The following is a 25,351-nucleotide window of genomic DNA, read 5'->3' on the forward strand; positions in this document are numbered from 1 at the left end:
TGCTGTGAACGACTGTTTATAAACTGTATGACCGAAATGGCCAAAAATAGCTTCTTTGATCCATACACAGCTCAACATAAAAAGGTTTACTGCCTTCACCAAAGTTTTAAATAAATTTTTGGTAGCCTTAGATATGGAAAAAAAAAAAAACCCACTGTGCTGTACTTGTTATAGCCTTATTAAAAGCATTTGAGACTATAGATCTTATGCCACAGGCTTTGAAATTAAGTTCTTTCAGACCAAGCTATTAGTTGAATGTTCAATTATCTTCTTGATTGAAAGCAGAGTGTACAGACTGGTCTTTATTCATGTTATCTAAATGTCATAAAAGGTGTCCTTCAAGACCACACCTCTTTTTTTATTTATTTAAAGTAATATATAATATTGGTAATGCATTCCTTCATTTCTATGCTGACACTTTTGCCTTATTTGTTTGGTTATCTACACATCTAGACCCATTCATGCACCCCAGTAAATTTCCTGCTATGAGTACAAGAAACCCATACAAGCATGTCTATAGGTTGAATGAGCAGTGATCCATCCATTCATTAGATTGAGGGTGCGGCGCTGGTGGTGTAGGGTTTAAGTGCGTAACCATGTTCAGAGGATATAGTCCTCAAAGTGGCTGTTCCGGATTCAAGTCCTGGACCTGGTGACCTTTGCCGAATGTCTCCCCCTCTCTTTGCTCTCAAAAATAAAGGCCTCTAGTGCTGCAACAAGAATAAAAAAAAAGAAATCAGATGGAAAGCACCTGGCAAACTGCTATTATTCTAAGAATTATTAGTAATAAGGGCAGCAGGAGGGAAATAAAGCTACTATTTAGCCAAAAGTCTGGAGAGAGAAACATCTTTACTGCTTGTTGTTACAGCAACACACTGGTTGTCCTAATTTTTCACATGACCGCAAATTACTGTGGGATGCACGGGAAAACCCTGTGGGTAACGTCCCTGGTAAGGAGAAACCACAGGGCTGTTTTTTTTTAGCCCCAGACCATGTGAATTGCATGTCTTGTTTACTAGTTTACTAAACCGTTTGTCACAATTTGTTGTTGTTGAGGACCCAGAAACCAATATAATTACAATGCAAAAGACCAGGAGACCAGGACAGTGTGAAGCAGAATAAACCATCAAGAACTAGCTGAAAACAAAAGCGTAAAATGCTGAGAACCAAAGAGACAAAAAAATGTGAAATGTTCTCAACAGATTTTAAATTTTAACTGGTCTGTACCTTTTGTGAGATTCATACAAATGTATTTACAGCTGCTGGCGCTGGTGGCTGGTTTTGTCTAGTTTCTCTCAGAAGTTAAATCTTAGATCTAGAAATGATATCAACCAAAACTGGCCATGTTCTACTGGAAAGTTTGAAAACCACCAGGACCTGCTCACTAGGTTCAGGGACCTTTCACTTTGGTTCCTCAGACCCAGCAGGAAGCACAGAGTGAGCCACAGAAGGGGCTGTCACATCTAAACAGTAAGACTGTACAAATTTGTGCAGCAAAGACCAGCTGGCTGCAGCACAAACGTCACTCATGGGCACTCCTCTAAATAGGCCCCAGGAGGCTGCTACGCCCCTGGTGGAGTGAGCTCTCACACTATGGGGCAACGGGAGACCCCTGCTGTTGTAAGCTAAAGAAATGGCATCCAAAATCCAGTGGGATTGCTTGTCGAAAGGCAAATTCTTCTGCCTTTGAACAATAAATACATTTCAAAGTGCTGTATTCTCCAAAAAACATTTATTATAAATACTGTAAACTTTAAGAATGCTGCACAATAACCATAAAATGTAACATTATGTGTGACTTATCAAGGTTCTGTTTTAAACACACAGAGTCTGGTAGTATTTCTGTAGCAAGGACTTTATCATAGGGTCTGAATTTAGTGTTTGCAGAAAGCAATTCCTCTTAGTTGCCATTGGCAGGCTTTGAGAATCCATGTTTATACCAGCTCCTATAACTGGGTGGCATCAGGGTACTTTTAAATATCTAAATATCACAGCAGAAATATTTTTTGTTTACTTAAATGTATGATCAGTCAGCAACTACAGATTTTTTCCTCCTCTACTGCAGTTCCAACTGACTTATAACAAAGAAACACACAAAAAATGGAAATTAACTATTGTTACTCTGATGGAGTACAATGTTAAAGATGTTGATTATTATTTATATTAATAGCAGTAGATTAACAGCTTGGTGTCAGCATGACAAACCCTGATTATTACATGATTACAGAGGAGGTAATACAAAGACAAAAACAAAACAATTTACATGAGAATAATATTTTGCCTCATTTTGTATTTACATATTTTGTCAATAGCAATGGAAGAATTATAACAGTTGAAATTCACTTAAAGTGACCATGCGGTGAAATAGTTTTGCATATCAGGTATGTGAGACAACTACATCTGCTATGTGGTTTACTTGTATAACACTGTCCTCTACTGGTGTTAATACTCCTACAGTCTTACTGCTTTTCCTTCCAAGCTGTGGCAGGACCCCTCAGGTGTTTGCATAAATCTCAATATGTCATCAATGTGCTGAGCTCCATATCCATGAGCAAAGTGTAAAGACTAATTGTTTACAGATGTAGTTAAATAAGTCTTAAAATACATTATTTGATGTTACTTATATGTCTGCAAATACTTATCTTCTTACTTCAGGGCTGCTTCTTCCATACCTCCTGCAGCTCTGTGGATGTACACTTTATACCAGATTTTTTTCTACATTGTACAAAAAGATACTCTTTCCCCTCGCTGCCTCACATTAAATTAGACTAAGCTTTTCCTGTTTAAGGTCTGTTAGGATTAAAAAATATATTTCTTTTTTTGAAAAGCCATAGTAATATGAGAGAGACTTTTTTAGAGCTTTCTTTAAATTAGGTAGGTTTACTTTGAATTCGGCAGAATTGCCTTTAAACTATTCGACTGGGGTCAAACATTTTGTGTGTCCTTCCAAAAGCTTCTCACAATAGTTTGCTGGAATTTTGGCCAATTCCTCCTGACAAGAGTGTAGCAGCTTGAAGGCTGCCTTGTTTGCACACGTTTGCCTTGTTCTGCCCACTAATTTTCTATGGGATTGAGATCAGGACTTTGTTGTCCATGATCCACTTTGTCTCCAGTTTGTGAGTATGTGCCCAAACCTTTACTTCCTGGCTAATGTATTGAGATTAATGTTTTCTTCCAAATGCTAACATTTATCATCATGGCCCAACATTAAAATTTTTGTTTCATCGGACCACAGGAAATGTCTCCAAAATTGAGGTTCTTGTTCCTGAGTGCAGTTGCAGACATTAATGTGGCTTTGCCATGTTGCTTCTAGAGTAACGACTTCTTCTCTGAATAGCCTTTAAGCCAGTGTTGGCCTCAGGATCATTTTACTGTGAATAATAACTTTCTCCCACCAGCTTCATTCAGCAACTTTTAAAAAAACCTTTGCTTTGTTTCTGGGATTGATACATCCATTTTACATCAAACACGTTCATTTTTGGGACACAGAGGAAAATCAGAAATGGTAACCAAAACCTTCATGAGAAAATTGGATTTCCTCATCACTAACCAGTAATGAAAAGCAACAAAAAAATAGTTATTAAATTTTTATTTTAATATATAAAATATGAAATAAAAAAATAGCCTTCTTTCTGAGGAGAAATTTAGATTTGGTTTCATATATAATTTATGAAGAACTTAAAAAGAAATTAATTTTTCCATGTTCCTAGACAAGCACCTAATTTTCTGAAAAAAAAGGCAAAAAACATTTACCGTTACAAAATGAAAAAGAAACTATTACAAATTTTTTTATCTGTCTGTGACCACCACCCAATTTCAGATTTTGTATCTTAAAATGAGAATTTAATAACCACTTGTTCTTTGCTTTTGATTATTGGTTTGTGATGCATGGACACATACATGGACCGCCTCTGCCCCTCTGTCATACAGGTTCATCATCACTACAGACAAATGCTAATTAATGCCTTATGACTTGTGTGTGTTTGTATAAGTTTTACAGAGAAAATCCAGGACAACTCTTTATGACCATGTGTGACTTTTTATTGTATTTATTCACATTTCAAACAAATCTATCAGCAGAGAAGACTACAAGTTAGTAAAAAGGAGTTGCTTTTTATCCCAAATATTAATCGTTGTGTCTTCTTACAAACATACAGGTAATGCAACAGTACAAAAAATCATCACCAGTTATATAAATCTAAAAAAGACCCAGTGTCATCCTTTGAGCATAACATCATTGTGCACTTTTAACTTGTTTGACACTGGATCGTAAAGGTGTGCAGAAAATGTATGTGTGTGTGTGTGGGGGGGGGCATCACAAAGGGGACAAAGTTTCCTCCTCTATGTGAGAAGCACTTGTTCAAATCCCAGCACTGCTAGCATCAACACTGAGTTCACCAAATAAGACACAAATATGCAAAAAAAGGTGTGATCATGCAATGAAACATGGGAATTTATGCCCTCGTCAGTATAGCTCCTTTACAGATACAGTATTTTATGAGTGGGTGGGTTTGAGGGAATGAAACAGGTGACACACAGAAAAATAACTATTATTGTCTAAAAAAATGGAAAGAAAAACATCAAGGTCACAAAGGTCTCAGAAAAATATATCCACGTTTGACAATCTCACAGTTGAGAAAGCACATTTACAGATTAGGCACACATAATTGTACAGCATGAGAAAAATCTGACAATTTAAAGATTTGCGTTAAATCTTGGGTCAAAACTTGTGTTTACTTTGCTTTTAAAACCCTTCTTTATTATTAGCAAACATAAATGTGCTTCTTAACTCAAGAAGATTCTCCCTGCGAGGGCCTTCTTAGCTTTATTAGTTTTGTGAGAATAAATCAGTCTTATCTCATAAAACTTCATTTCTTCTAGCCATTCAAATGTCTGAAATCAGCTGACTTAATATCGCTGTATTTGATTTAACTTAACTAAGCATAAGGCATTATGTAAAGTGACACATAAAGGCTCTGAAACCTTGTGCGGTTTATAGTTTGTCCTTTTTGTGTTATGATAAATACCAACGGTTAAATGAAATCGAGTTTAAAGATAGATTTCCCAGCTCAAGGATGCCTGTTTTCATTGATGAGCATGGTTTCTTTTATTGTCTCGCTCCCAACAATAGTTTGTGCTGATGCTGCATGATCTTTATCGCCCGAACGCCTATTTGTACAGCACGCAAAGAGAGGATTTGGCCTGAGGTCATTACTATAGCCTCTCTCTGATTGGGTTGAGCCCTGCTCTCTTCAATGGACAGCTTATATCACAGTACACAGTTTTTTTTTTCTCTTTTTAACATAAGCAGATCTAAAATAAAATGATGCAAATCACATTGAAAAAGACATTCAACATGTGGTTTTTTTTTTCTTATTTTTAATCTTACTAACTGCTCCAGCTTTACCGCCTAGTACATAAACACAAAAAGGAGAGAAATGCTCTGTAACTGATGCAAATCCCTCTTTTCTTGAAAGAATCTTGCATAAATGGATGAGTAGATGAGGTGTTATGAGGGTTAAAGGCCTTGCAGAGTTGAAATCTCTGAATGTGCAAAAGAAGTATGCCCCTCTGAACCTAAAACAGATCCTTTTTGTCTTTGAATATCTGTGTACCTGCAAACTTTACCAGCAGTAGCCCCCTTAGGAACAAAGGTCTGCAGCCACTTGCTGTCTTTACACTTTGTCACTGTCTGAATAGGAAAGTCTATCGATCATCTACAGCAAAAGCAATGACTTGCAGACATTCTAGTAGTCTTTCTCCTATCTACTCAAGTCTTGTATACAAGTGCCTATTCCTCCATTATAAATAGCTGTAACTCTTTCAATAGAAAAGATGTCAAAAAACTGAAAAAAAGATTTTCATCACGTAAAAACATTTCCCCGTAATTACACGCTTAGTAAAAAAGTCTCCTCTTTAACCCCTACTTTTATATTCCATTTTACCTCAAACACTCATTTTTTAGTTTCTTTTCTTTTTTTCTTTTTGGTGCTTTTTGCAGAATTGCATCTTAAGCTTTTTCTTTATCCCTGTCGATTTTCTTTTTCATCCACTTTTTGAACTGCCTGTGTAAGAGTGTGCACTGCTTTGAGTTAGTCGCATATGCTCTCTCTGATGTTGAATGTGTAAAGGCATGCAGGTGCTCTTTTCTCACAGGTTCATACAGTGAGATCATCTGACCTGGCCCTGCTGCTTGCTTTGCTCAGTCGACTTAGTGCTCTGGTGTCTTCTATCGTATCCGTAGCCTCCATCTCTGCCTCAGCAGGGGTTACCACCTCCACATTCACAGCCTCCTCTACCTCCACATCCTCATCTAGACCTTCATCTATTCTCTCTGCTTCCACCTCTGGTGGTGGCACTTCCTCAGCTTCTTCTTCGTGTAACGTCACTCCCCCTGTCTCAGTTGTTTGGCTGTAGGAAGGCAGAGTCTCATCATACACCTTAGAGATGTCCTCCATGGGCAGCATCTCCTCAACCTTCTCCTCCAGCGCCTGGAAGGGTGGGGTCCCTCTGCCAGCCTCCATGCCAACCTCAGCCAGAGGATAGAGGTGAGTTACAGGTGGAACTTTTTCCTCCTCTAGCAACTTGTAGCCTTTTGCTCTCTGCAAAGCAGGAACAGCCAAGGAGGACAGACCTTTTCCTTGTGGCGGCAGTGGGGCCGCACCCTCACCTTGGGCTGGAGCTGGGGCTGGCTTACGAAAGACAAAGCGAATTTTCTTCAGACCCAAGTGGCTTATCTCCACAAAGTTGAGGAAGAGAGAGACACAGGCCACTGCCAACATGAAGATGATAAAGACAGTCTTCTCCGTTGGGCGAGACACAAAGCAGTCCACAGTGTTGGGGCAGGGCCAGCGGCTGCATTTGTACAGTGGCAGGATGCGGAAACCATAAAGAAAGTACTGGCCTACTACAAAACCTACTTCAAATAGTGTCTTGAAGATGATGTGGCAAATGTAGGTCCTCAGCAGGGTGCCTTCCAAGCGAAACTTCTTGCTTCCTTTGGTGCTGGTCTCCTTAGTTGTACGGACACTTCCCTGGTCAGGTGCCAGAGGCAGACGCTCCTCGCTCAGTTCCTGCTGCCGGCTGAGCTCGGCCTCCTCGCGCTCTTTGCGCTTCTCCTCCATGTGCACGTGGTGCACGGCATGGCCCACGTACACCAGAGACGGCGTGGACACGAAGATGATCTGCAGCACCCACAGGCGGATGTGGGAGATGGGGAAGGCCTCGTCGTAGCACACGTTCTCACAGCCAGGCTGCTGCGTGTTGCAGACGTAGTCGGACTGCTCGTCGCCCCACACGAACTCGGCCGCCGTGCCCAGGATGAGGATGCGGAAGATGAAGAGCACCGTGAGCCACACCCGGCCGATCACCGTAGAGTGCTCGTTAACTTCCTCTAAAATATTACCCAGAAAGCTCCAGTCACCCATGATCGGTCCGTAGCTCTGTGGAATGAAGGGTGGGGTAGGGAGGGACACAGAGGGTGCAGTCGCATAGGGAGGGTGAGGTAGGGGGGATCCACAGTGGGAGTGGGAAGGAGAGGGCCAAAAGTAAGCAAGGCATTAGAGGACAATTCAAACTTAGAAATTCTTGAACATCAAACCTCGGCTGCTAATTTCTCCAACTGCTTGCATTTTAGTTTAAAAACTTCAAGATATTAAAACTTGATGAAATGTTTTACTTTCATTCGAGAACTATGAGTTCCTATTATAAATAAGGCTTCAAGAAATGTCAAGAAAAAATCCTGATTTAGCAGTAAAATCAGTTCTGATCTGTTTTATCTCTCTATAGGCCATGAAAATTGACTAAAGGGAACGCAGCAATATACGTTGCTGTAGCTCTTAAGGACATTACAATCCACCCTTCTAGTAATAACAATGGTAGATCGAGACATTAGTAAGTAACATGAAGTTCCCTCATGTGTAATGTATCATAAAGGACAAAATACAATCAAATGGGCAACTTGCCACAGCTGCGGCTCCAGCAAAGTTGAGTCCTGTCCCGTTCTCTTGGCACCCGGCAGGGGAAAATGAACTTTTTTCTGCCCTCTTTCCCACCTAAAGCCCTGTCCTTGTCGCCCCACTGAGCAGATGTGAATGAATCGGGTCTGATGGTTGGTTTTTAGTTTGCTGCACTATTTAAGCTTGGAGCCAGACGGCCTTTATTTGCCGGGCGACGTGTGGGTGACACAAAAGACAATAGGATCAACAAAGCCAGAGCAGGGATGTAAGGAAGCAGGCCTCAAGCTCCCGCACCAACATGGACACTGTCAGGGCACAGAGTCCACAGCAGCGCAGTCAAACTTCTACTTTCTCACCCGTCCATGTTCTGTCTGTGGAAACATGGACACAGTAGATGCAGTTTCAACCGGTGCCTCCAGCAGTACTGCCATGACCAACATTAGAGGCAGGTCAGTAACAAACTATCAGCTCAGGCAAGGATGAAGGAGAACTTTGTGGACAGGTCATTTGGGCTCTCCATAGCACAAGACAACTATGTGGATTAATTGCAATGTTGTGAAAGTCTGTGAATACAACAATGTCTGAAATGCTTTGTGATTTTTTCTTTGACAGATGCCTGTTGTTTTTATGAATAAATGGTCTCTGGGCAGTATGTCAGGTGTGCATTTTGAGCTTATTTCTAAACGTTCTAATCTTTTTTAATCATTAATAACAAACAAATGTTTCAAAAACACTACAGTAAGCTTGGATATTTTGAGACATTTTCATGTCCTGTATTTTACAGATTTCCTTCTGCTCAACCCATTTACAATAATATACTTAAATAAGCATAAACGGTAACACAAATGTTCCATTCAAAGCACATTGAATCAGAATTGTTTTGGTTTTGTCGTTAAATATGAAATCTAAAGGGCCACTTTTTGTTTATTTATGACTGTCCTAAATTTAGATTTTTGCATTCAGCCAGTTTCACATTTTGTTGGTGCACCTTGCAATCTTTATATTAGTCTATTAATTCATACACATTTGGTTTTGTAAAATGTTCTATTTCAGTGTTAGCAGAATATCTCTAACATTGTGTGTTACTGCTGTGAATGATCGTCTGTGTCAGTTAGTTGGAAATATAATGTGAATCAAGGTGAAACACCGCAATAATATGTTTCCTTAAACGGAATAAGAATAAGAAAAACTTTCCTGGCTCAGTGTGAGAAAATAGTCAGTAGGAATGTTTGTTCCCGGTATTTTATGGATGCTCGAACAGAAAAACAAGGCAGAGTTTAAACCCATGCATGTAAAATGTTGTAAAGAAGTGACTAAAACAAACTTTGGATGGTTTAAGCAATAACAAACAATAAAATAAAAAATTATAAACATTTAATTTGTCATTCTTTGCTGCTGAAATGATGTTTCAACAACTCTAATTAAGATATAAATTACAGGTTATAGTCCAATCAGTCTTTGTTGTTGGCATATTGTCTGGTTTTACATCATCTGGGCTATAATACAGCTGCTGTAAAAATAAATAAATAAATAAATTACTTAAGATAAAGCTTGCCAACATGTCCGTAGTATGAAACTTTTCAAAATATAAAATCAGAGCAGTTCAGTTGGTATTTGCAGCTTTTGCAATTCGGGTATTTCTTGAGGAAGTAAAGATGAAGCTCTACAATCATTGACAAAACAGTACACCCAGTTTGTTTTTTATTACAAATATTATAAGATAAAGTATGGAACAGTTTGAACAAAAGTTTACTTTACTGCACGGTAAACTACCTATAGAGCAAAACTGTGCTGTACAAAAATGCAAGTATTGAATTTCAAACCCAGGAACAGCAAATATCTGTAATTCAAACTGTTTAAACTACTAGGAATAGAAAATATTGATGTGGCCCTCCATAAATCATAGATCTATAGTCAAGAAGTAGTCTCAGGTTTGAAGGGTGCCTTTTCCAGATGGCATGTTTCAGCTCCTTCCAAAGATGTTCAGTAGGATTTAGGTCAGGGGTCATAGAAGGCCACTTCAGAATAGTCCAGTGTTTTTCTCTTAGCCATTCTTGGGTGTTTTTAGCTGTGTGTTTTGGGTCATTATCCTGTTGCAAGACCCATGACCTGCAACTGAGACCAAGCTTTCTGACACTGGGCAGCACATTTCTCTCTAGAATCCCTTGATAGTCTTGAGATTTCATTATACCTGTACAGATTTAAGACACCCTGTACCAGATGCAGCAAAGCAGCCCCAGAACATAACAGAGCCTCCTCCATGTTTCACAGTAGGGACAGTTTTCTTTTCTTCATATGCTTCATTTTTCCGTCTGTGAACATAGAGCTGATGTGCCTTGCCAAAAAGTTAAATTTTTGTCTCATCTGTCTATAGGACATTCTCCCAGAAGCTTTGTGGTTTGTCAACATGTAGTTTGGTAAATTCCAGTCTGGCTTTTTTATGATTTGTTTTCAACAATGGTCTCCTTGGTCGTCTCCCATTAAGTCCACTTTGACTCAAACAACGTTGATGGTGCGATCTGACACTGATGTTCCTTAAGCTTGAAGTTCACCTTTAAGTTAAGTTTTCTGGGCTCTTTTGTTACCGTTCATATTATCCGTCTCTTTGTTTGGTCATCAATTTTCCTCCTGCGGCCACGTCCAGGGAGGTTGGCTACAGTCCCATGGATCTTAAATTTCTGAATAATATGTGCAACTGTTGTCAAAAGAACATGAAGCTGCTTGGAGATGGTCTTATAACCTTTACCTTTAACATGCTTGTCTATAATTTTATTTCTAATCTCCTGAGACGACTCTTTCCTTCGCTTCCTCTGGTCCATGTTGAGTGTGGTACAAACCATGTCACCAAACAGCACAGTGATTACCTGTAGCCCTATATATAGACTGATTACAAGAATGTAGACACCTGTGATGCTAATTAATGGACACACCTTGATTTAACATGTCTCTTTGGTCACATTATTTTCAGGGGTACCATCATTTTTGTCCAGGCCTGTTTCATGAGTTCATTTTTTTTAAATAATTCTGTTGAAGCATGTTTGAAAACCAATGTCTGACTTTCATTTGTTCATTTTCATAGAATTTTTATTCATTATTACCTTTGTCAGATTCAAGTTATTTCTGTGACCATTGTGGGTTTTTCTTTCATTAACCGAGGGTGTACCAACAATTTTGTCCATGTGTATTACGAATCTTGACCTTAATCTTTTGTTTAGTATAAATGACTCATTTTACACAGCCAGAAAAGGTCAAAATACAATTCTGACTAAACTTAAACACTGATTCTGTGCTTAACAGTGAGCATTGTTTCCTGCTTCTGTGTGCAGTTTTCATTTTATCTTGCATACCTTTATGTTAAGGTACTCCCATATCTCCCCACAGGAAAAAGCATGCTTATAGCATGAGTATGTGAATTAAAACCAAAAATGGATATTTTACAAAATTAAATGAAAATAATTTTTTTAATGAAACAGAACAATCTCTGTATTGTGATGAGCTTTTAAAAAGGTTTTTATCCATTTATTCAAATTCACAGCAGAAAGGTTTATTCAGTTAAAGCTCATGTTTGTCTGTTACTGAAACAGACACTTAGGCAAAATCACTTGTTGCTCTTCAGTAAGAAAACTAGCTATTGGTTATTATAATAGCTGCTAAAAGTTGCGAAATAACATTACCCCCCAACTACATAACTATCCATCTGCATGTTGCTGTTTCAGAGAAACCTTGATAAGTTTTCTTCTGTCAGCTTTCTTTCTTTATTTCCGAGTTACTCCTTTGAGGTCTAAAATAAATACGGACAAACTTTTTTTAATTCTTTTTATTTATTTATTTTTTCTAGTATTTTGTTTAGTTTACTTAAGTCCAGCTTGGTCTTTAATCTTATGATCCACATAGAAGGATGAAACAGGTTAGAGCAAAAAATTATGATTTCTAACTTTTTTTTAAATCTTTTGTTTTATGTGCAATCCACGTGAACTACCTAAATGGACCAAACAGAGAGAGTGGAAATGTACTGATTTCTTCTAATGCAGGAAGTTATTTTAGAAAGATAAAATTTACATTTGCAACCCACCCTGACTGTAAGAGGATCACCCAGAAGCAGCTTAGTGGTTGTTCGATTCATTTGCAGTTGGGATGCATCAAGGCTCCTGCTGGGAGGGACCGCTGCACGAGGACTGAGTCGTCTGTGAGTGCTTTGGGAGGGGATAGTGGCCCACAGCACCACCTGCTCCACTTTGTTATATTGGGTACAAATATTTTAATCAAGGCATCCCTACTTTCTACATCTACAGTCAAAAATTTTGTAAATCTGTTTTACAATCAACATTGGATAAACTGTTGGAATACATCAGCATGAAATTTTTACACTAAATAATCTGCAGAGTTTATACTTTTGCGTTCGCTCACTATACTTTTTGCGTTCTCACACAATAGTCTTTGCGTTATCTCGCAATACTTTGTGGGAGACCCGTTTTTCAGATTTATTGAGTTTTATTTTGAAATCGGCCTTAAATAAAAGGATCTTCAATCAGACTTAAAGACAGTTATTATCCACATGCTGTCAAACTGCTGAACTCTGGACAATAATACTGCATGAAACCCCATCTGACACTTTTTTGCTTATTACTGCTGCATGATGTGTACTTTTTTTGCACGCCACTTTTGTTTTTATAGTGAATTGAACGGTTTGTCTTATCCTAAGCATTTAATCGCATTGTTGACTGCGTGTTAACCTACATATGACAAAGAAACCATATCAATGCCATATCAGTGCTGTTTGTTTTGTGAGCAGTTTGTCAAATGTGCACAGCTTTCTCAAGGTGATTAACAACATTTGCGAGCGAACGCAAAAGTATTGTGTGGGGACGCAAAAGAAAACAAATTCCCCCATTTCTCCTCGCGGGCTCCGTAGTTTGTATTATGTCCTCCTACTATGAGGAGTTTTTATTCTATATATTTAATCTGCTGAACTTTGTTCTTTCCATGAAGCCTAGTTTCTTCCCAAAGCCCAAACGCACACATGTTTATATCGGTAAAATGTAAGCAGGATCTTATTCTCACATTAGAAAATGTGGTAAAATGATAATCATCATTAGTATGAAACAAGATCTCACAGTAAAGCAATGTGATTTTTATTTCTGCAAAACTTTCACACATTTCATTTAATCCAAAGGTTCATTTAAACAAAGTTAGTGTTTATCTGTTATATAAACTTTTGAAAACTTCCACTCATGCCAAATCACTGGTGCACCAAATTAAAGGAATCAACAGAACAATTGTTTGGCACCAAGAGGCATTTAGAGTTTATTTATATTTAAACAATTCATTTCCCTGAGCTTAGTCAAACACTGAGGTTCCCCAACAGTTTTTCCTCCGACTGCTGAAGCATAGAACAGTCAACAATGGAGTTTTCCTGAAAGGACATGTCTGCAAACAAGATGTTTGCTGTTTAATTTTTTTCTGTGTATTTATATTGCCAGTTTTTAAATGAAAGGGTTTCATGGGCTGCACGGTGGCACAGTTGGTAGCACTGTTTCCTTGCAGCAAGAAGGTCCTGGGGTCTATGCCCGGCTAGGGGTCTTTCTGCATGGAATTTGCATGTTCTCTGCATGCATGGGATCTCTCTAGGTACTCTGACCTTCTCCTACAGTCCAAAAACATGACCATTAGGTTAATTGGTATCTCTAAATTACCCTTAGTTGTGAATGGGTGTGTGCATGGTTGTTTGTCCTGTTTGTCTCTGTGTTGCCCTGCGATGGACTGGTAAGCTGTCTAGAGTGTACCCCGCCTCTCACCCGTAGACCGCTGGACAGAGGCTCCAGCTCCGCCTTGACCCTGTGCGGAAGAAGCAGGATGGATGGTTAAAAAAATGCCAAATGACTAACTTTATATTGCATTTTGTGTAAACATATTGGTGTTAACACTCAACGCTCATTTTGATGTGACATCAAATGTCACATCTGTGTAAGTAATGGACTTCAAAAATCATTCATAAGTCATTATAGATGTCCTCTTCACTTTGCTCATCATTTATTTAACTTTCACTGGAAGTCAACCCACACTGCTCTCAGTCTGGGGTGGCATCCCTGAGGTGATGAATTTCAGAGTATATCTCTTGATGTCTGCTTTTAGACCTTTTGCTTGAAGGCACAATAAGTCTTTAAACTAAACTTGACTGATAGCTTTTCACAAATGTTTTCTTAGTTCAAAACCAGGAATTAGGCACCGCGATGGACTGGTGACCTGTCTAGAGTGTACCCCGCCTCATTGCATTAAATTTCTTCATTACTTGTTTGTCTCTTCTGGGTAGATGAACATAGTCTTCATATATCCAGGATAAATGATTTCTTCTTATGTAAAGATTTCCTTTACTATAGGCTCAAATGCTCATTCCCCTGGGGGCCACGGATGGGGCATTGGCTCAAAGGCATGTTCAGGGTGTATCCACATAGCTGGGGGACCAGGAGAGTCCCTTTAAAGAGCAGTGTGTTGGTACAGTGGACGCTTGCATGCTAAGCCCCACGGTGGGCCCGTGAATGGCGCCGGGATTTCACACAAAGACATGATGTCATGATGCGGGGCGCGGGCCCTATTGAGAGCACGCATCGAGGCGTGAGGGCCAGATTAGAGCGCCGCAGCGGGGCACCAACTGGACCTTAGTCAGAATGCTAACACGCTAACAAACATATCATGTAGGGATCTGCCTGTGGCGCAATTGCGCAAAGTGATTCTGCTCGGAGGGCCTTAGAGAGCCAGGAAGTAACTTAAATCTTATTTTTGCACCAAGCTTATCGATATGACGCAATTTAAGACATTTGTTTGATCTAACAATATGCATTACGTGCTTAAAACATACATTGGCAACAGCTTGGTTTGATTTGGCTTTTTTGTTACTTCTCACACAATGAACATCTCCCACCACTCCCTGAGGAAAAACACGCTCTTAACAATTCTTAAATAGGCTTGGAAAAATGTTTTTTCTTAAAGTATAATGAGATTGGAAAAAGTCATTATTTTAATGCCATTTACCTATATCAGCTGGAGAAGACAATTATTGGGCCTTTGCCATTCTGGTTTGACCTCAGAAATGAATTGTGTGTGTGTGGCAGCTAGACTGGTCTGTCATCACTTAAAGGGCGTAAGCCTTTAGAAAGACGGCTTGAACCTTGGTCTGGCTAATCTACTGAAGGAAATACAGTCCGGTCAACAAAAACGGCATTTCCACTAATGAAACACAAGTTCAGTCATTTAAAATGTTAGTATTAGAAGTAAAATCACCACTAAAAGAGAAACAGATCCTTGAAGTCCAAAAGATTTAATTTCCTCCCACAGAGGGCACTGCTTCTGAAAGCTGCTGTGATGCAGCAAATATTTCTATCATCTTTTTCTCTACATTAATTACTTTCGTTTGCCTATTATTGGTTGAAAGCACAAATCTGCATATGCCTTCTACTCAGGCTGGCTGGTCATGAGCTGTAGCACAATAAACACACCTCTTGTAGTCAGGATATGTTGAAGAACTTGCTATGTAGTTTTTCCTTTACTTGCACATATGTTTAGGTCCTGATCAGTTAAAACCTTTGTCAGTTTGTACCACCCATTCTGTACCAGTAAACAAACCACTAAACACTTTCATAAACATGCAAGTAAAAATCATGCTTAGCAACAAAACCATGATAAAAATGCAACAAAAAGCTGCATTAGAGAGGTTTCACCCTTTAACACTTAATCTGCAATCATTTTGCAAGTTGTCAAGGGAACTTACCCATCACTCCCCTGTTGACTGTCGGGATATTGTCCAGTGAGGCAACATTATGTCCACCCGGTTAAAGATTGAAAATGTATTTGCTATTAACACATTTCAGTCTATCCCACCAGTGCACAGGTTGCAGGTCCTTCGCATGGCTTAAAAGAGAAACATGTCTCGAAGAACCACGCACACTCAATCATCGTCCACTTATGCCAGCTTAGAAGCACATATTAATCCTAAAATGCAGGCTGTGGAAGGACACCGAGGTATCCAGTTTTACAACACACTGGGATCATAAAGCTCATTTTGTAAAATGAATCCAGTTTGTTAAACAGCATAGAATTCTTCTTCAGAAAAACTCATGATGTTTGTATTGTTTCAGTGCCTCTCTTTTTAAATCACATAAACATCACTCATGAATCGTCTGGTCCCTGGACTTGCATACAGAGAAGAAGTGTTCACTGCAGTTTTACAGAGATAGTGTCAGCGGTTAACCTCAGAGATACAACATGACCTGGGGTGCAGTGCTGTGAGTCCCATGACATGACAGAACAACAAGACCTGAATGGCGTAAGGCTTATGGTTAGAGACAGGGATACTTGTTTCCAAACGGTTGTTTGTTTAGTGCGCAAACATACGTCGATTCATATCTGTGTTAGTTGGTGTGAGTTTCATCATTTCTCTTTGTGATGTGGTGACCCTCTAACTCAGCAACTTCATTTTTCTCTTTGTGATTTTTTTTTCCATGAGTCAACTGTCTGGACCCACTTCTTTTCATTTCAATGGAGGCATTAGACTTCAAGTAACCAATCCCTCCAAACACTGGCCGCTAGTGGATACCTTTCAATTGTCATTGAAGGTAGGCCAGTTCTCAGCTTTATTTAGCCCAGGGAAAGTTATTGAAACTCTGGCTGCTTTTTAACTTTGGTCTGAGACTGGTATTGTCATGGAGTGACATTTTGGACTTTGTGGGTTCTTGTGAGGGTTTATTCTGTAATTTAGATTCTCCATATGGCTCTTTGTTTATTTCTTAGGTTGTTGTTTCTATGTTCTCCTCTAGTTTCTTTGTTTACTTTAGTTCATAGTTATTCTAGTTCTTTATTTCCTCCTCTGATTTATTCTCTTACTTAGTTTGTGTTTTCTGTTGTTTATTTAGTCCTTTCACTCTTCCTCAGCCTTTGTATTTGTTTAACCTGTTCCTGCTGCTTCCCTGCCTCCTTGTCGCACCTGTTCTCAGTTCCGTTGATTACCTGCCTTTGTTATTCTCACAGTATATTAGTTGGTTTTGTGTCTTTGTTGAGTGCTGGTTCCTTCTGTTATTACCCCGTTCCCTACCACGTCTATGTTTTGTTTATGCTTCGCTTTGTATACTATGTTTTGACTATGCTATGCCTTGCCATTAGTACCTACAGTGTTTTTGTTACGTTTTTTGCCTTGAGGAATAAGTTATGATGCGGCTACCGAGCTCTTGTCTGCATTTTGGTCCGACCCAAGATCCTCCCTCGACAGGCATAAAATCTGTTAACCCTTAGGGATCTCTACATTTTATGCTCAACTCGTCTCATTTGGTTGCATAAATGTTCTTTTTAAAAAAAATTATTACATTTAACAACCTCTAAAATGTCACTTTTAGCAATTAAAAATCCCCATCCTATTCATGCATAGATTTTTTTGGAGGGGGTGGGGTATAATCCAATAGCAAATTAGTTTATTTTGTGCAAAGTTGCTAGATGTTTAATATATATTTAGATATAATGTATAAGACATATACAAACTGGTAGATTTACAGCACAAAAATTTTCTACACTTTGAGCAAAAATATAAAATCTTACATTTTGAATTTTCTTCAATACCAGGAAGTGAAAAAAATTAAAAACAAATCAAATTGCTTTGTTAGTGTGTCACCGAAATGCTGAAAGGATTGTACCATCTGAATTAAAAGGAAAAAAAACAAAAAACAATAGAAATTCTCACCAAAATAAACAACACAGCAATTTTTCTTTTTTTTTTATTACACTGCAACCTTTTTTGAAGGCAAAGAGTTCCTTCTAATAAAGAGCAAAAAATATAAGCAATTACAGGTGCCAGTATTTATTTTTGTTGGCTAAAACCAGTAATAGAAGGCATTCAGCACAGATTTAAAAAGGAATAATAATTTAAATCTGACACTTCCTTGTATTGCGCAGTATTAATCAGGATAAGAACTGTAATTGAAGTGTTATACTTTATGAAAGTACGTGCTTTGATTCAGTATAGCCCTGATTGTTCAGGTGAGCCTTTGCAAGGATGAGGAGGAGCTCATCCACGGTGTTTCTAAAGCGTTGCAATGTGAAGCTGCTTTTTTTTGCTCGTGGAGAGAAACAAAATCTTGAGTAGTTTTTGTCAGGGTTTGTGGTTGGTTGGGACCGGGATGCAGACAGAAACTTGGAAGCCACATAGTTTAGAAGTCTTGTTCTTTAATCACAAAATAAACAAAGGGTAAAACGGGAATACGGAGCTGGAGACACAGGAAAACAACAAGAGGAGCCAATGGGATACAAGTGAAACCGGTAAGCTTTAATACAGAGGGAAGTGAGTAGTGAAACAATGGGAAAGAGAGGCAGGTAATCAGTTTTGTTTATTTATTTATTTATTTATATAGCGCCAATTCACAACACATGTCGTCTCAAGGCACTTCACAAAGGGTTTGGAATGGTGTCATGGTGAATACTGACCGGTGTGGTGATCAGGTGTAGGGATCTGAGGGAATTGGGTTACTATGGCAATGAGAACTGGGAAACGCAGAGACAGGAGGGGAAACTAAACTAGAGACAACTCTAAGGGAAACAAACACTAAAGTAACTGGGATGAACAAGGAAAAGAAACCTAAAAATGAGCTAACATAAATATTAACTCTAGAAAGAACTAAATCTAAGGACATGAAAACAACTAAAGTAAACAAGCACAAGAATACTAAACGAGAAACTAAAACTAAATAAAACCAAACAGAGGAAATAACCATAAGGAACAAAACAAAAGAGAACTAAACTAAATAACAGACTTGGAGAAGAAAACATATCCAAAGTAAACACACAAGCACAAGGATCCAAGCAAATATTAACTCGGCAAAAGTAAACTACTAATCAAAGGAACAGGGAAAACCTTTAATGGCAAAGTAAACAAAAACAAAGAACAAAATGGCAGATCCTGACAGTTTTTGACTCAAATGAGTTTCTTTAGGGATTGTGTTTTGACAACCCTACTACACGCACTTCCCAGCTTTCACCCCACAGACATTAACTGAAGCTCTTCTCACAACTAAGCTTAAATAACACGGGGAATATTTCACATATTTACAAACCTATAAATACCACAATCCTTCCACCAGCAAACAAAGAAGCTGCAGGTGAAAAGATCCTGGGATTATTGTTGGAGAAAATCTTAGGGAAAAGATTTTCTAAACTGATTCATAAATCCTCTATCTTTACCCTTCACGGGATGATTCAGTGTAAACTCATTCAATCTACAACACCAGTCACAGATTATCCAGAAACATCCCAAAAACAGTTGATTCCTGCAACAGGTGCTCTCAGAGCCCTGCTGGTCTAATGTACATATTTTGGCCATGCCCCAAATTAACTGACCTTTGGCCTAAAATATCTCATTCTACAATAGGCCATCAAGTTTTTAGTACATATTCCTTTCAGCTCTTTTCATCATACAGTTAAACCGCTTGCAGTCAGCTGATACACGTCTATCCCCTGCTTTCTGCTCCCTACTGGCCAGGCGACTAATTTAGCCCAGTTGGAAAAATGCTCTACTTCTGCTTTATTCTCTATGGATCGAATAGGTTTGACACAAATAAAGATTAGAGAGGCTGAGCTTCTCCCTTTAAGGCCCCTTTAAGGCCTTTGAAATAAATATTTGCCTTTGTTCATCACAAGGGATACTACGTAATATACCTCAAGGAACCAGTTTAAGCATTTTTGGTTCCTTTGAAACCTATTTACTCTATTTTATTTCTGATTCGATCTAATTTAATTGAATCTCATATGATGTGTGTTTTTTAAGATATTTATTCTGGTCTATTTTGGTTATAAGGGAGCAGTTGATGTGGGAAGTGTTTGAGGATGTTGGAAGGTGGTGAGGAGTATAGAAGATTGCAATTTAATAAAAATCATGATCAACATTTTATCTTCAATGCATCTTGTTTCTTAAAACACGGAGGGGTATTCAGGAAGCAGTGCAAACTCCTCAATTTTTTGCAATTATTTTGTCATCGCTGTTTGCTGTATTTTAGCACCAGATTTGCAAAACAGATATCACTAAATACATGATTAGGTAATCCCAACCAGCAGATAGGAGCAGTAGCATGTGCTATTTGCAGGTGCATATAGCTACTCTGTGGGCTGCCCAGAGGCACAGTGGTTAGCACTGTCTAACAGCTCCCATGTTTCAACCATGTTACCGCCATGCATGTATGGGTGCTCATTGGGTACATCTCCCACAGCCCAAAAACATGCATGTCAGGTAATTTGGTTACTCTAAATCAGTGTTTTTCAACCTTGGTCCATAATGCACACTGCCCTGCAGGTTTTAGATGTTTCCCTGCTTCAGTACACCTAATTTTAATTGATGGCTGATTAACAGGCTTTTGCTGAACTGCAACCATCTGAATCAGGTGTGTTAAGGCGGAGAAACATCTAAAACATGCAGGGCAGTGTGAATGAGGACCATGGTTGAAAAACACTGCTCTAAATTACCCTCAGGTATGCATTGTTCTGTGCTGCCATTTGGTGGGCTGGGGATCTGTCCAGGGTGTACCCTAGCTTTCGCCCCATCGCACACTGGAGATAGGCACCACCCTCTCCCTACTACCCCAAAAGGATGGATGCACGGATGAACTATGTTTGTGCATCTGCCCGTGTACTGTATGTATATGATTCCTGCTCAATAATAATGAAAGACATGCTGGGCTGCATGGTAGCACAGTGGTTAGCATTGTTGCCTTGCAGCAAGAAGGTTCTAGGTTCAACTCTCAGCCAGGGGGCTCTTTCTGCATGGGGAGAAGTGGGTATAGGAACTGAATGGATGGACCAAAGAAAACAACTTCTTTAGTTGAGACGTCCCATCCAAATATTCCGTTTAGAATGACTTCAACATTGGTATTTAGGGAAAATAAATTCAGGCATGGTTGGGCAAACTGATCACCTCTCAAACACATTCAGACAAAAATGAGCTTCTTATTTGGGCGGTTTTTAGTTTACACTCATAGCAAAATTGTGTTTTGTATTATATGTCTATTCATAGACAATTTGCTCAAAGAGATGTTTTATCGAAAAGCTATTTAAAAGAGTGAATTTGAAGGCAATTTTAAATCTTTTGGGACCAATGATGTTTTTTTCTACAGTAGTGATAATTGGTGGAACCATTTGCAAATACGTCAAATATTCACTGACTAAACACAGCTGACAATCTTGCTGCTTAGTCGATCAGTCTATGGAAACAGTGAGAAGATCAATAAAGTGTTCAGTCAAGGAGGATTTCATTATTTCAAGCTAAACTTTACCTAAATCAGTCATGATTTCCAGTTCTTGTTTTTGCAGTTTTCATTTCTCAGATTGACTGCACTGAGGCATAAACACACACATACACTCACTTATTTGCCCTTAAACATGTGTCACATCTGGTCCCAAGCGACAGCATTGTGTTTCTGTGGGCTGAGTTCTTGACACCATTGTGTGTGTGAGGTCAGATTTGTTGAATTTGGACCAGACTGCTGTCCTTCATGTGCTCAACTGCACACAAAGAGGACAGAATCTCGGGAAAGGGTCCTTAGCAGCCTGAAAGTGCATGACCAGGCCTTTCAAACACATTTTACTACAGCAACTGCCAAACAGAAACACAGCTACTTGTAAAATTTGGTTATTTGAAGCAATAAAATACGTTATTTAAAAGAAAAAGTGTTGCTTACAAAATTTAAGATTGTTCCTTGGTAAATAGTTTTTGTCGCTTATTGTTTGACAGTTTACTAGAGAATTAAATACAAACTGGTGCCAGGATTTCAAGAGAGTGACGCGTGTTTAAATGGTGAGAAGGCTGGACTGTTTGGACTCCCTACCTAAATTTGAACTTAAGGTTTCCCTTTCCATGTCCGGTTATAATACCAGCACACACCACCCCCCTGTGTCTGTGAGGGGACTTGCTCGATGAAAGGACCATGCTGTCTTCAGTCATTTACTCTCGAAAGTAACTTTTACACACATTTGGATTTGGGGCCTTATATTGTCTCTTCCTGAGGGGTATTTTTTATCTGTTTATGACCCACAGTACCTTCAGATTCTTCTTCTTTAAAAATACTGACAGTCCGGTGCAGAGTAGGAATGAGCTGATTACCAGTGTCAAGGCAAACCAAGAGTTTTAAATGTTACATTTTTAAAAAGTAGCAAAGATTTCCATCATAGCATATTTGTAGTTTAAATGTGATTTAATGAATGCCACATTTTTAACTCTTTTACAATAAAGATTATTTTGGCTGTTTGTACAATTGTTTTAGCCACAAAAAACGTGGACAATCATGGTGGGGAAACTAAAGTGTCACCTTAAGATAATTATATATTTGGTAGGAATAACTGTGGTCATGATGATTTTCTAAATGATGAAAAAAAATTTAACTATCAATGAAATTAGATCAGTTACACAAACATGTTTTTTTCTTTTATACCACAAAAATCTCTTATAGACACATGTTCGTCCACTGTACTAGGATTACATTTAGCTTAACTGATTTGCCCCTAAATGTAATTTTTTTTTGCCTGTTGCAAAAATGATGCACCCACTTATATGTCCTTTTTAGGTTTGCACATCTCCAGACAGATAAAACTTCTTGTGCTGTTTGCAGCTTCACCTTTAATCAAATGAGGCATAACCTGTGGCTTTAGGTACAACAGAAACTGACGCTTAAAAATGATAAAGTACACGAATAATGAGTACTCACTGATTCATAAGCACAGGAAACCCCGAACTGTTCTTTATCCGTACCAGTGGAGTTGACAAGGCAGATAAATATTCTGGTATATGTAATCAGAGTCCATATCAAGTTAATCTTTGAACAATGAACGGTCTGGTATGATGATAATCTCCTGTTTAACGTGAATAACTTATTTACCTGCATTTGCTCTACAAGAGACCATTTGTTTACCTTTAAAAATGCTGCACCAGACGTCAGCAACATAACTCCCACAGTGTACCACGTGATCTAGGAAAATGGTGGATAGATTATAACTGTAAATAAAGGTCAACACTTATTTTTTGCTTTGAGAAGGAGGAAAAAGCAAAAACAGCACCACATTGAGCCGAATGTAATTTGACAATGGCCACATGATGACCCATAAAAAATCTTTGGGGTCCAAAGCCTTATTGTGATTGGCTGCAGATTAGCATCAAATATGCTTTTAGATTTAGATTTTATGTCAGTGATTCCTTCTAACTCTATCCTACAAGATATCTTCAAAAAGCGCTGTGCGGGGTTAAAATGTTTGGACAGGATGGTATGCTCTTTGGTGAGCATTGCTCTACCACCTGTATCCCCTCACGTCACCAATACGCTGATAAAAATTCAGATCAAGTTCAGGAAAATTCTGCTTATTATGAGCAAGTCAAGGAAAAACAGTGGAGACATGATGCCTGTAAAGGTAGTGTTACGGTAGGACAGCCAGGAAACAAATGTGAGTAAAAATCTATTTGGTAAGTACTAAAAATAGTATGCTTATATCCACCTTAACAATGAAACGATCAGCCCACGTTAGAACTGTTGTGAATATGGTGGACACCACTAACTGGTCTTCATTCAATTTGAAACAAACCTAACCTCTTCACTAGCAGTTTAAGCATTATCCAGAATTAATGAAAGGATACAGTGTATGAAGGAACAGTACATGTTTCTTTTTGTCAAAAAATACTGCCAGAGTAAATAAATGATTGAGGCAAAAGTTCTTTTAAAACTGATACAGCAGTAACTTGCTGTATGCTGTGACTAACACACTAATGGCTCATAAGTAATCCACTTAACCTCGTTATTCCTTCAAGGCAATGCTTTGATTTACAGTCCACAACATCTACTGTCAGCATTGTTAAATTTTTTTATCTAAAAGAGCACCTAGTCCTTTTGTGACATACAACCCAGTTATGGCTATGATGCTGCTACCTATTTAAAGTTTTCATAATTTTTGTCTGAGTGAGTTTTTCGGAGTGGACCCAAGTGCACACAGGAAAGCAGGGGCAGCAGGGTTTGTGGAAGAGATTTCATAAAATGAAAACAAGAATCTATAGAATGGCATGGGATGAATGGGCAAAAACATGAGCAGGCATGACAAGAACACACGGACACAGACATGCTTGGCATGGCAAACGGTATATTCCAGCGAGGAGTAAACCTAACAGAAGCGTATAGATGGAGCATGGCACGGGTGAAAACAAGGAGACTTATATGCATGGAGCAGGTGGACTGAATGAAGCTAATATTGGGCTGACTGTGGCAGGGAGAGGCAACTAAAACATGAATGAACTGAACAGAGATACAAGAACACGATCTAACTATAAGAAATCTTACAGAACATAAACCAAAATACACTGAGAACAAAATAGAAGAATAAGTAAGAAACAAAAACCAAAAGAAACAACTAATAAAAGGACCACCTGGAGAATATAAACAATCATGAGAAAGATCCAAAAAAAACTTGAAAACCTACAAATCATGACACTTGTACTGGATTTCTGTTTTCAAGTTATCAAGGAGTGTAAAAAAAACTCATTTTGAGGCATTAAAATACAGGTCCTTCTCAAAATATTAGCATATTGTGATAAAGTTCATTATTTTCCATAATGTCGTGATGAAAATTTAACATTAATATATTTTAGATTCATTGCACACTAACTGAAATATTTCAGGTCTTTTATTGTCTTAATACGGATGATTTTGGCATACAGCTCATGAAAACCCAAAATTCCTATCTCACAAAATTAGCATATCATTAAAAGGGTCTCTAAACGAGCTATGAACCTAATCATCTGAATCAACGAGTTAACTCTAAACACCTGCAAAAGATTCCTGAGGCCTTTAAAACTCCCAGCCTGGTTCATCTCTCAAAACCCCAATCATGGGTAAGACTGCCGACCTGACTGCTGTCCAGAAGGCCACTATTGACACCCTCAAGCAAGAGGGTAAGACAGAGAAAGAAATTTCTGAATGAATAGGCTGTTCCCAGAGTGCTGTATCAAGGCACCTCAGTGGGAAGTCTGTGGGAAGGAAAAAGTGTGGCAGAAAACGCTGCACAACGAGAAGAGGTGACCGGACCCTGAGGAAGATTGTGGAGAAGGGCCGATTCCAGACCTTGGGGGACCTGCGGAAGCAGTGGACTGAGTCTGGAGTAGAAACATCCAGAGCCACCGTGCACAGGCGTGTGCAGGAAATGGGCTACAGGTGCCGCATTCCCCAGGTCAAGCCACTTTTGAACCAGAAACAGCGGCAGAAGTGCCTGACCTGGGCTACAGAGAAGCAGCACTGGACTGTTGCTCAGTGGTCTAAAGTACTTTTTTCGGATGAAAGCAAATTCTGCATGTCATTCGGAAATCAAGGTGCCAGAGTCTGGAGGAAGACTGGGGA

The 25,351-nt window shown here is 38.9% G+C and overlaps 2 protein-coding genes across 2 annotated transcripts in view; one reads left to right on the forward strand and one right to left on the reverse strand.

Moving 5' to 3' along the window:
- The window catches only part of si:ch211-214p13.3 (nectin-1), a 61,042-nt gene extending 54,620 nt beyond the window's left edge, over positions 1 to 6,422 (forward strand). The window contains exon 10 of the transcript XR_007038949.1: positions 6,404 to 6,422. The gene's annotated coding sequence lies outside the window, so the exon portion shown is untranslated. The remainder of the gene's footprint in view (positions 1 to 6,403) is intronic.
- Positions 4,020 to 9,190, reverse strand: LOC124871104 (gap junction alpha-8 protein-like). The gene is made up of 2 exons (XM_047370110.1): positions 7,965 to 9,190; positions 4,020 to 7,442 (listed from the first exon to the last, which is right to left on the reverse strand). Exon 2 carries the CDS (start codon positions 7,425 to 7,427, stop codon positions 6,159 to 6,161), a length of 1,269 nt encoding a protein of 422 aa, XP_047226066.1. The 5' UTR covers positions 7,428 to 7,442; positions 7,965 to 9,190; the 3' UTR covers positions 4,020 to 6,158.
- Positions 9,191 to 25,351: the final 16,161 nt, after the last annotated feature.

Source organism: Girardinichthys multiradiatus, chromosome 7, assembly GCF_021462225.1.
Source record: "Girardinichthys multiradiatus isolate DD_20200921_A chromosome 7, DD_fGirMul_XY1, whole genome shotgun sequence".
In the NCBI taxonomy this organism is placed as follows: Eukaryota; Metazoa; Chordata; class Actinopteri; order Cyprinodontiformes; family Goodeidae; genus Girardinichthys; species Girardinichthys multiradiatus.

Coding starts and splice junctions, on each gene's coding strand:
- LOC124871104 (XM_047370110.1), bottom strand. CDS start 7,427: ATGGGTGACTGGAGCTTTCTGGGTAATATTTTAGAGGAAGTTAACGAG.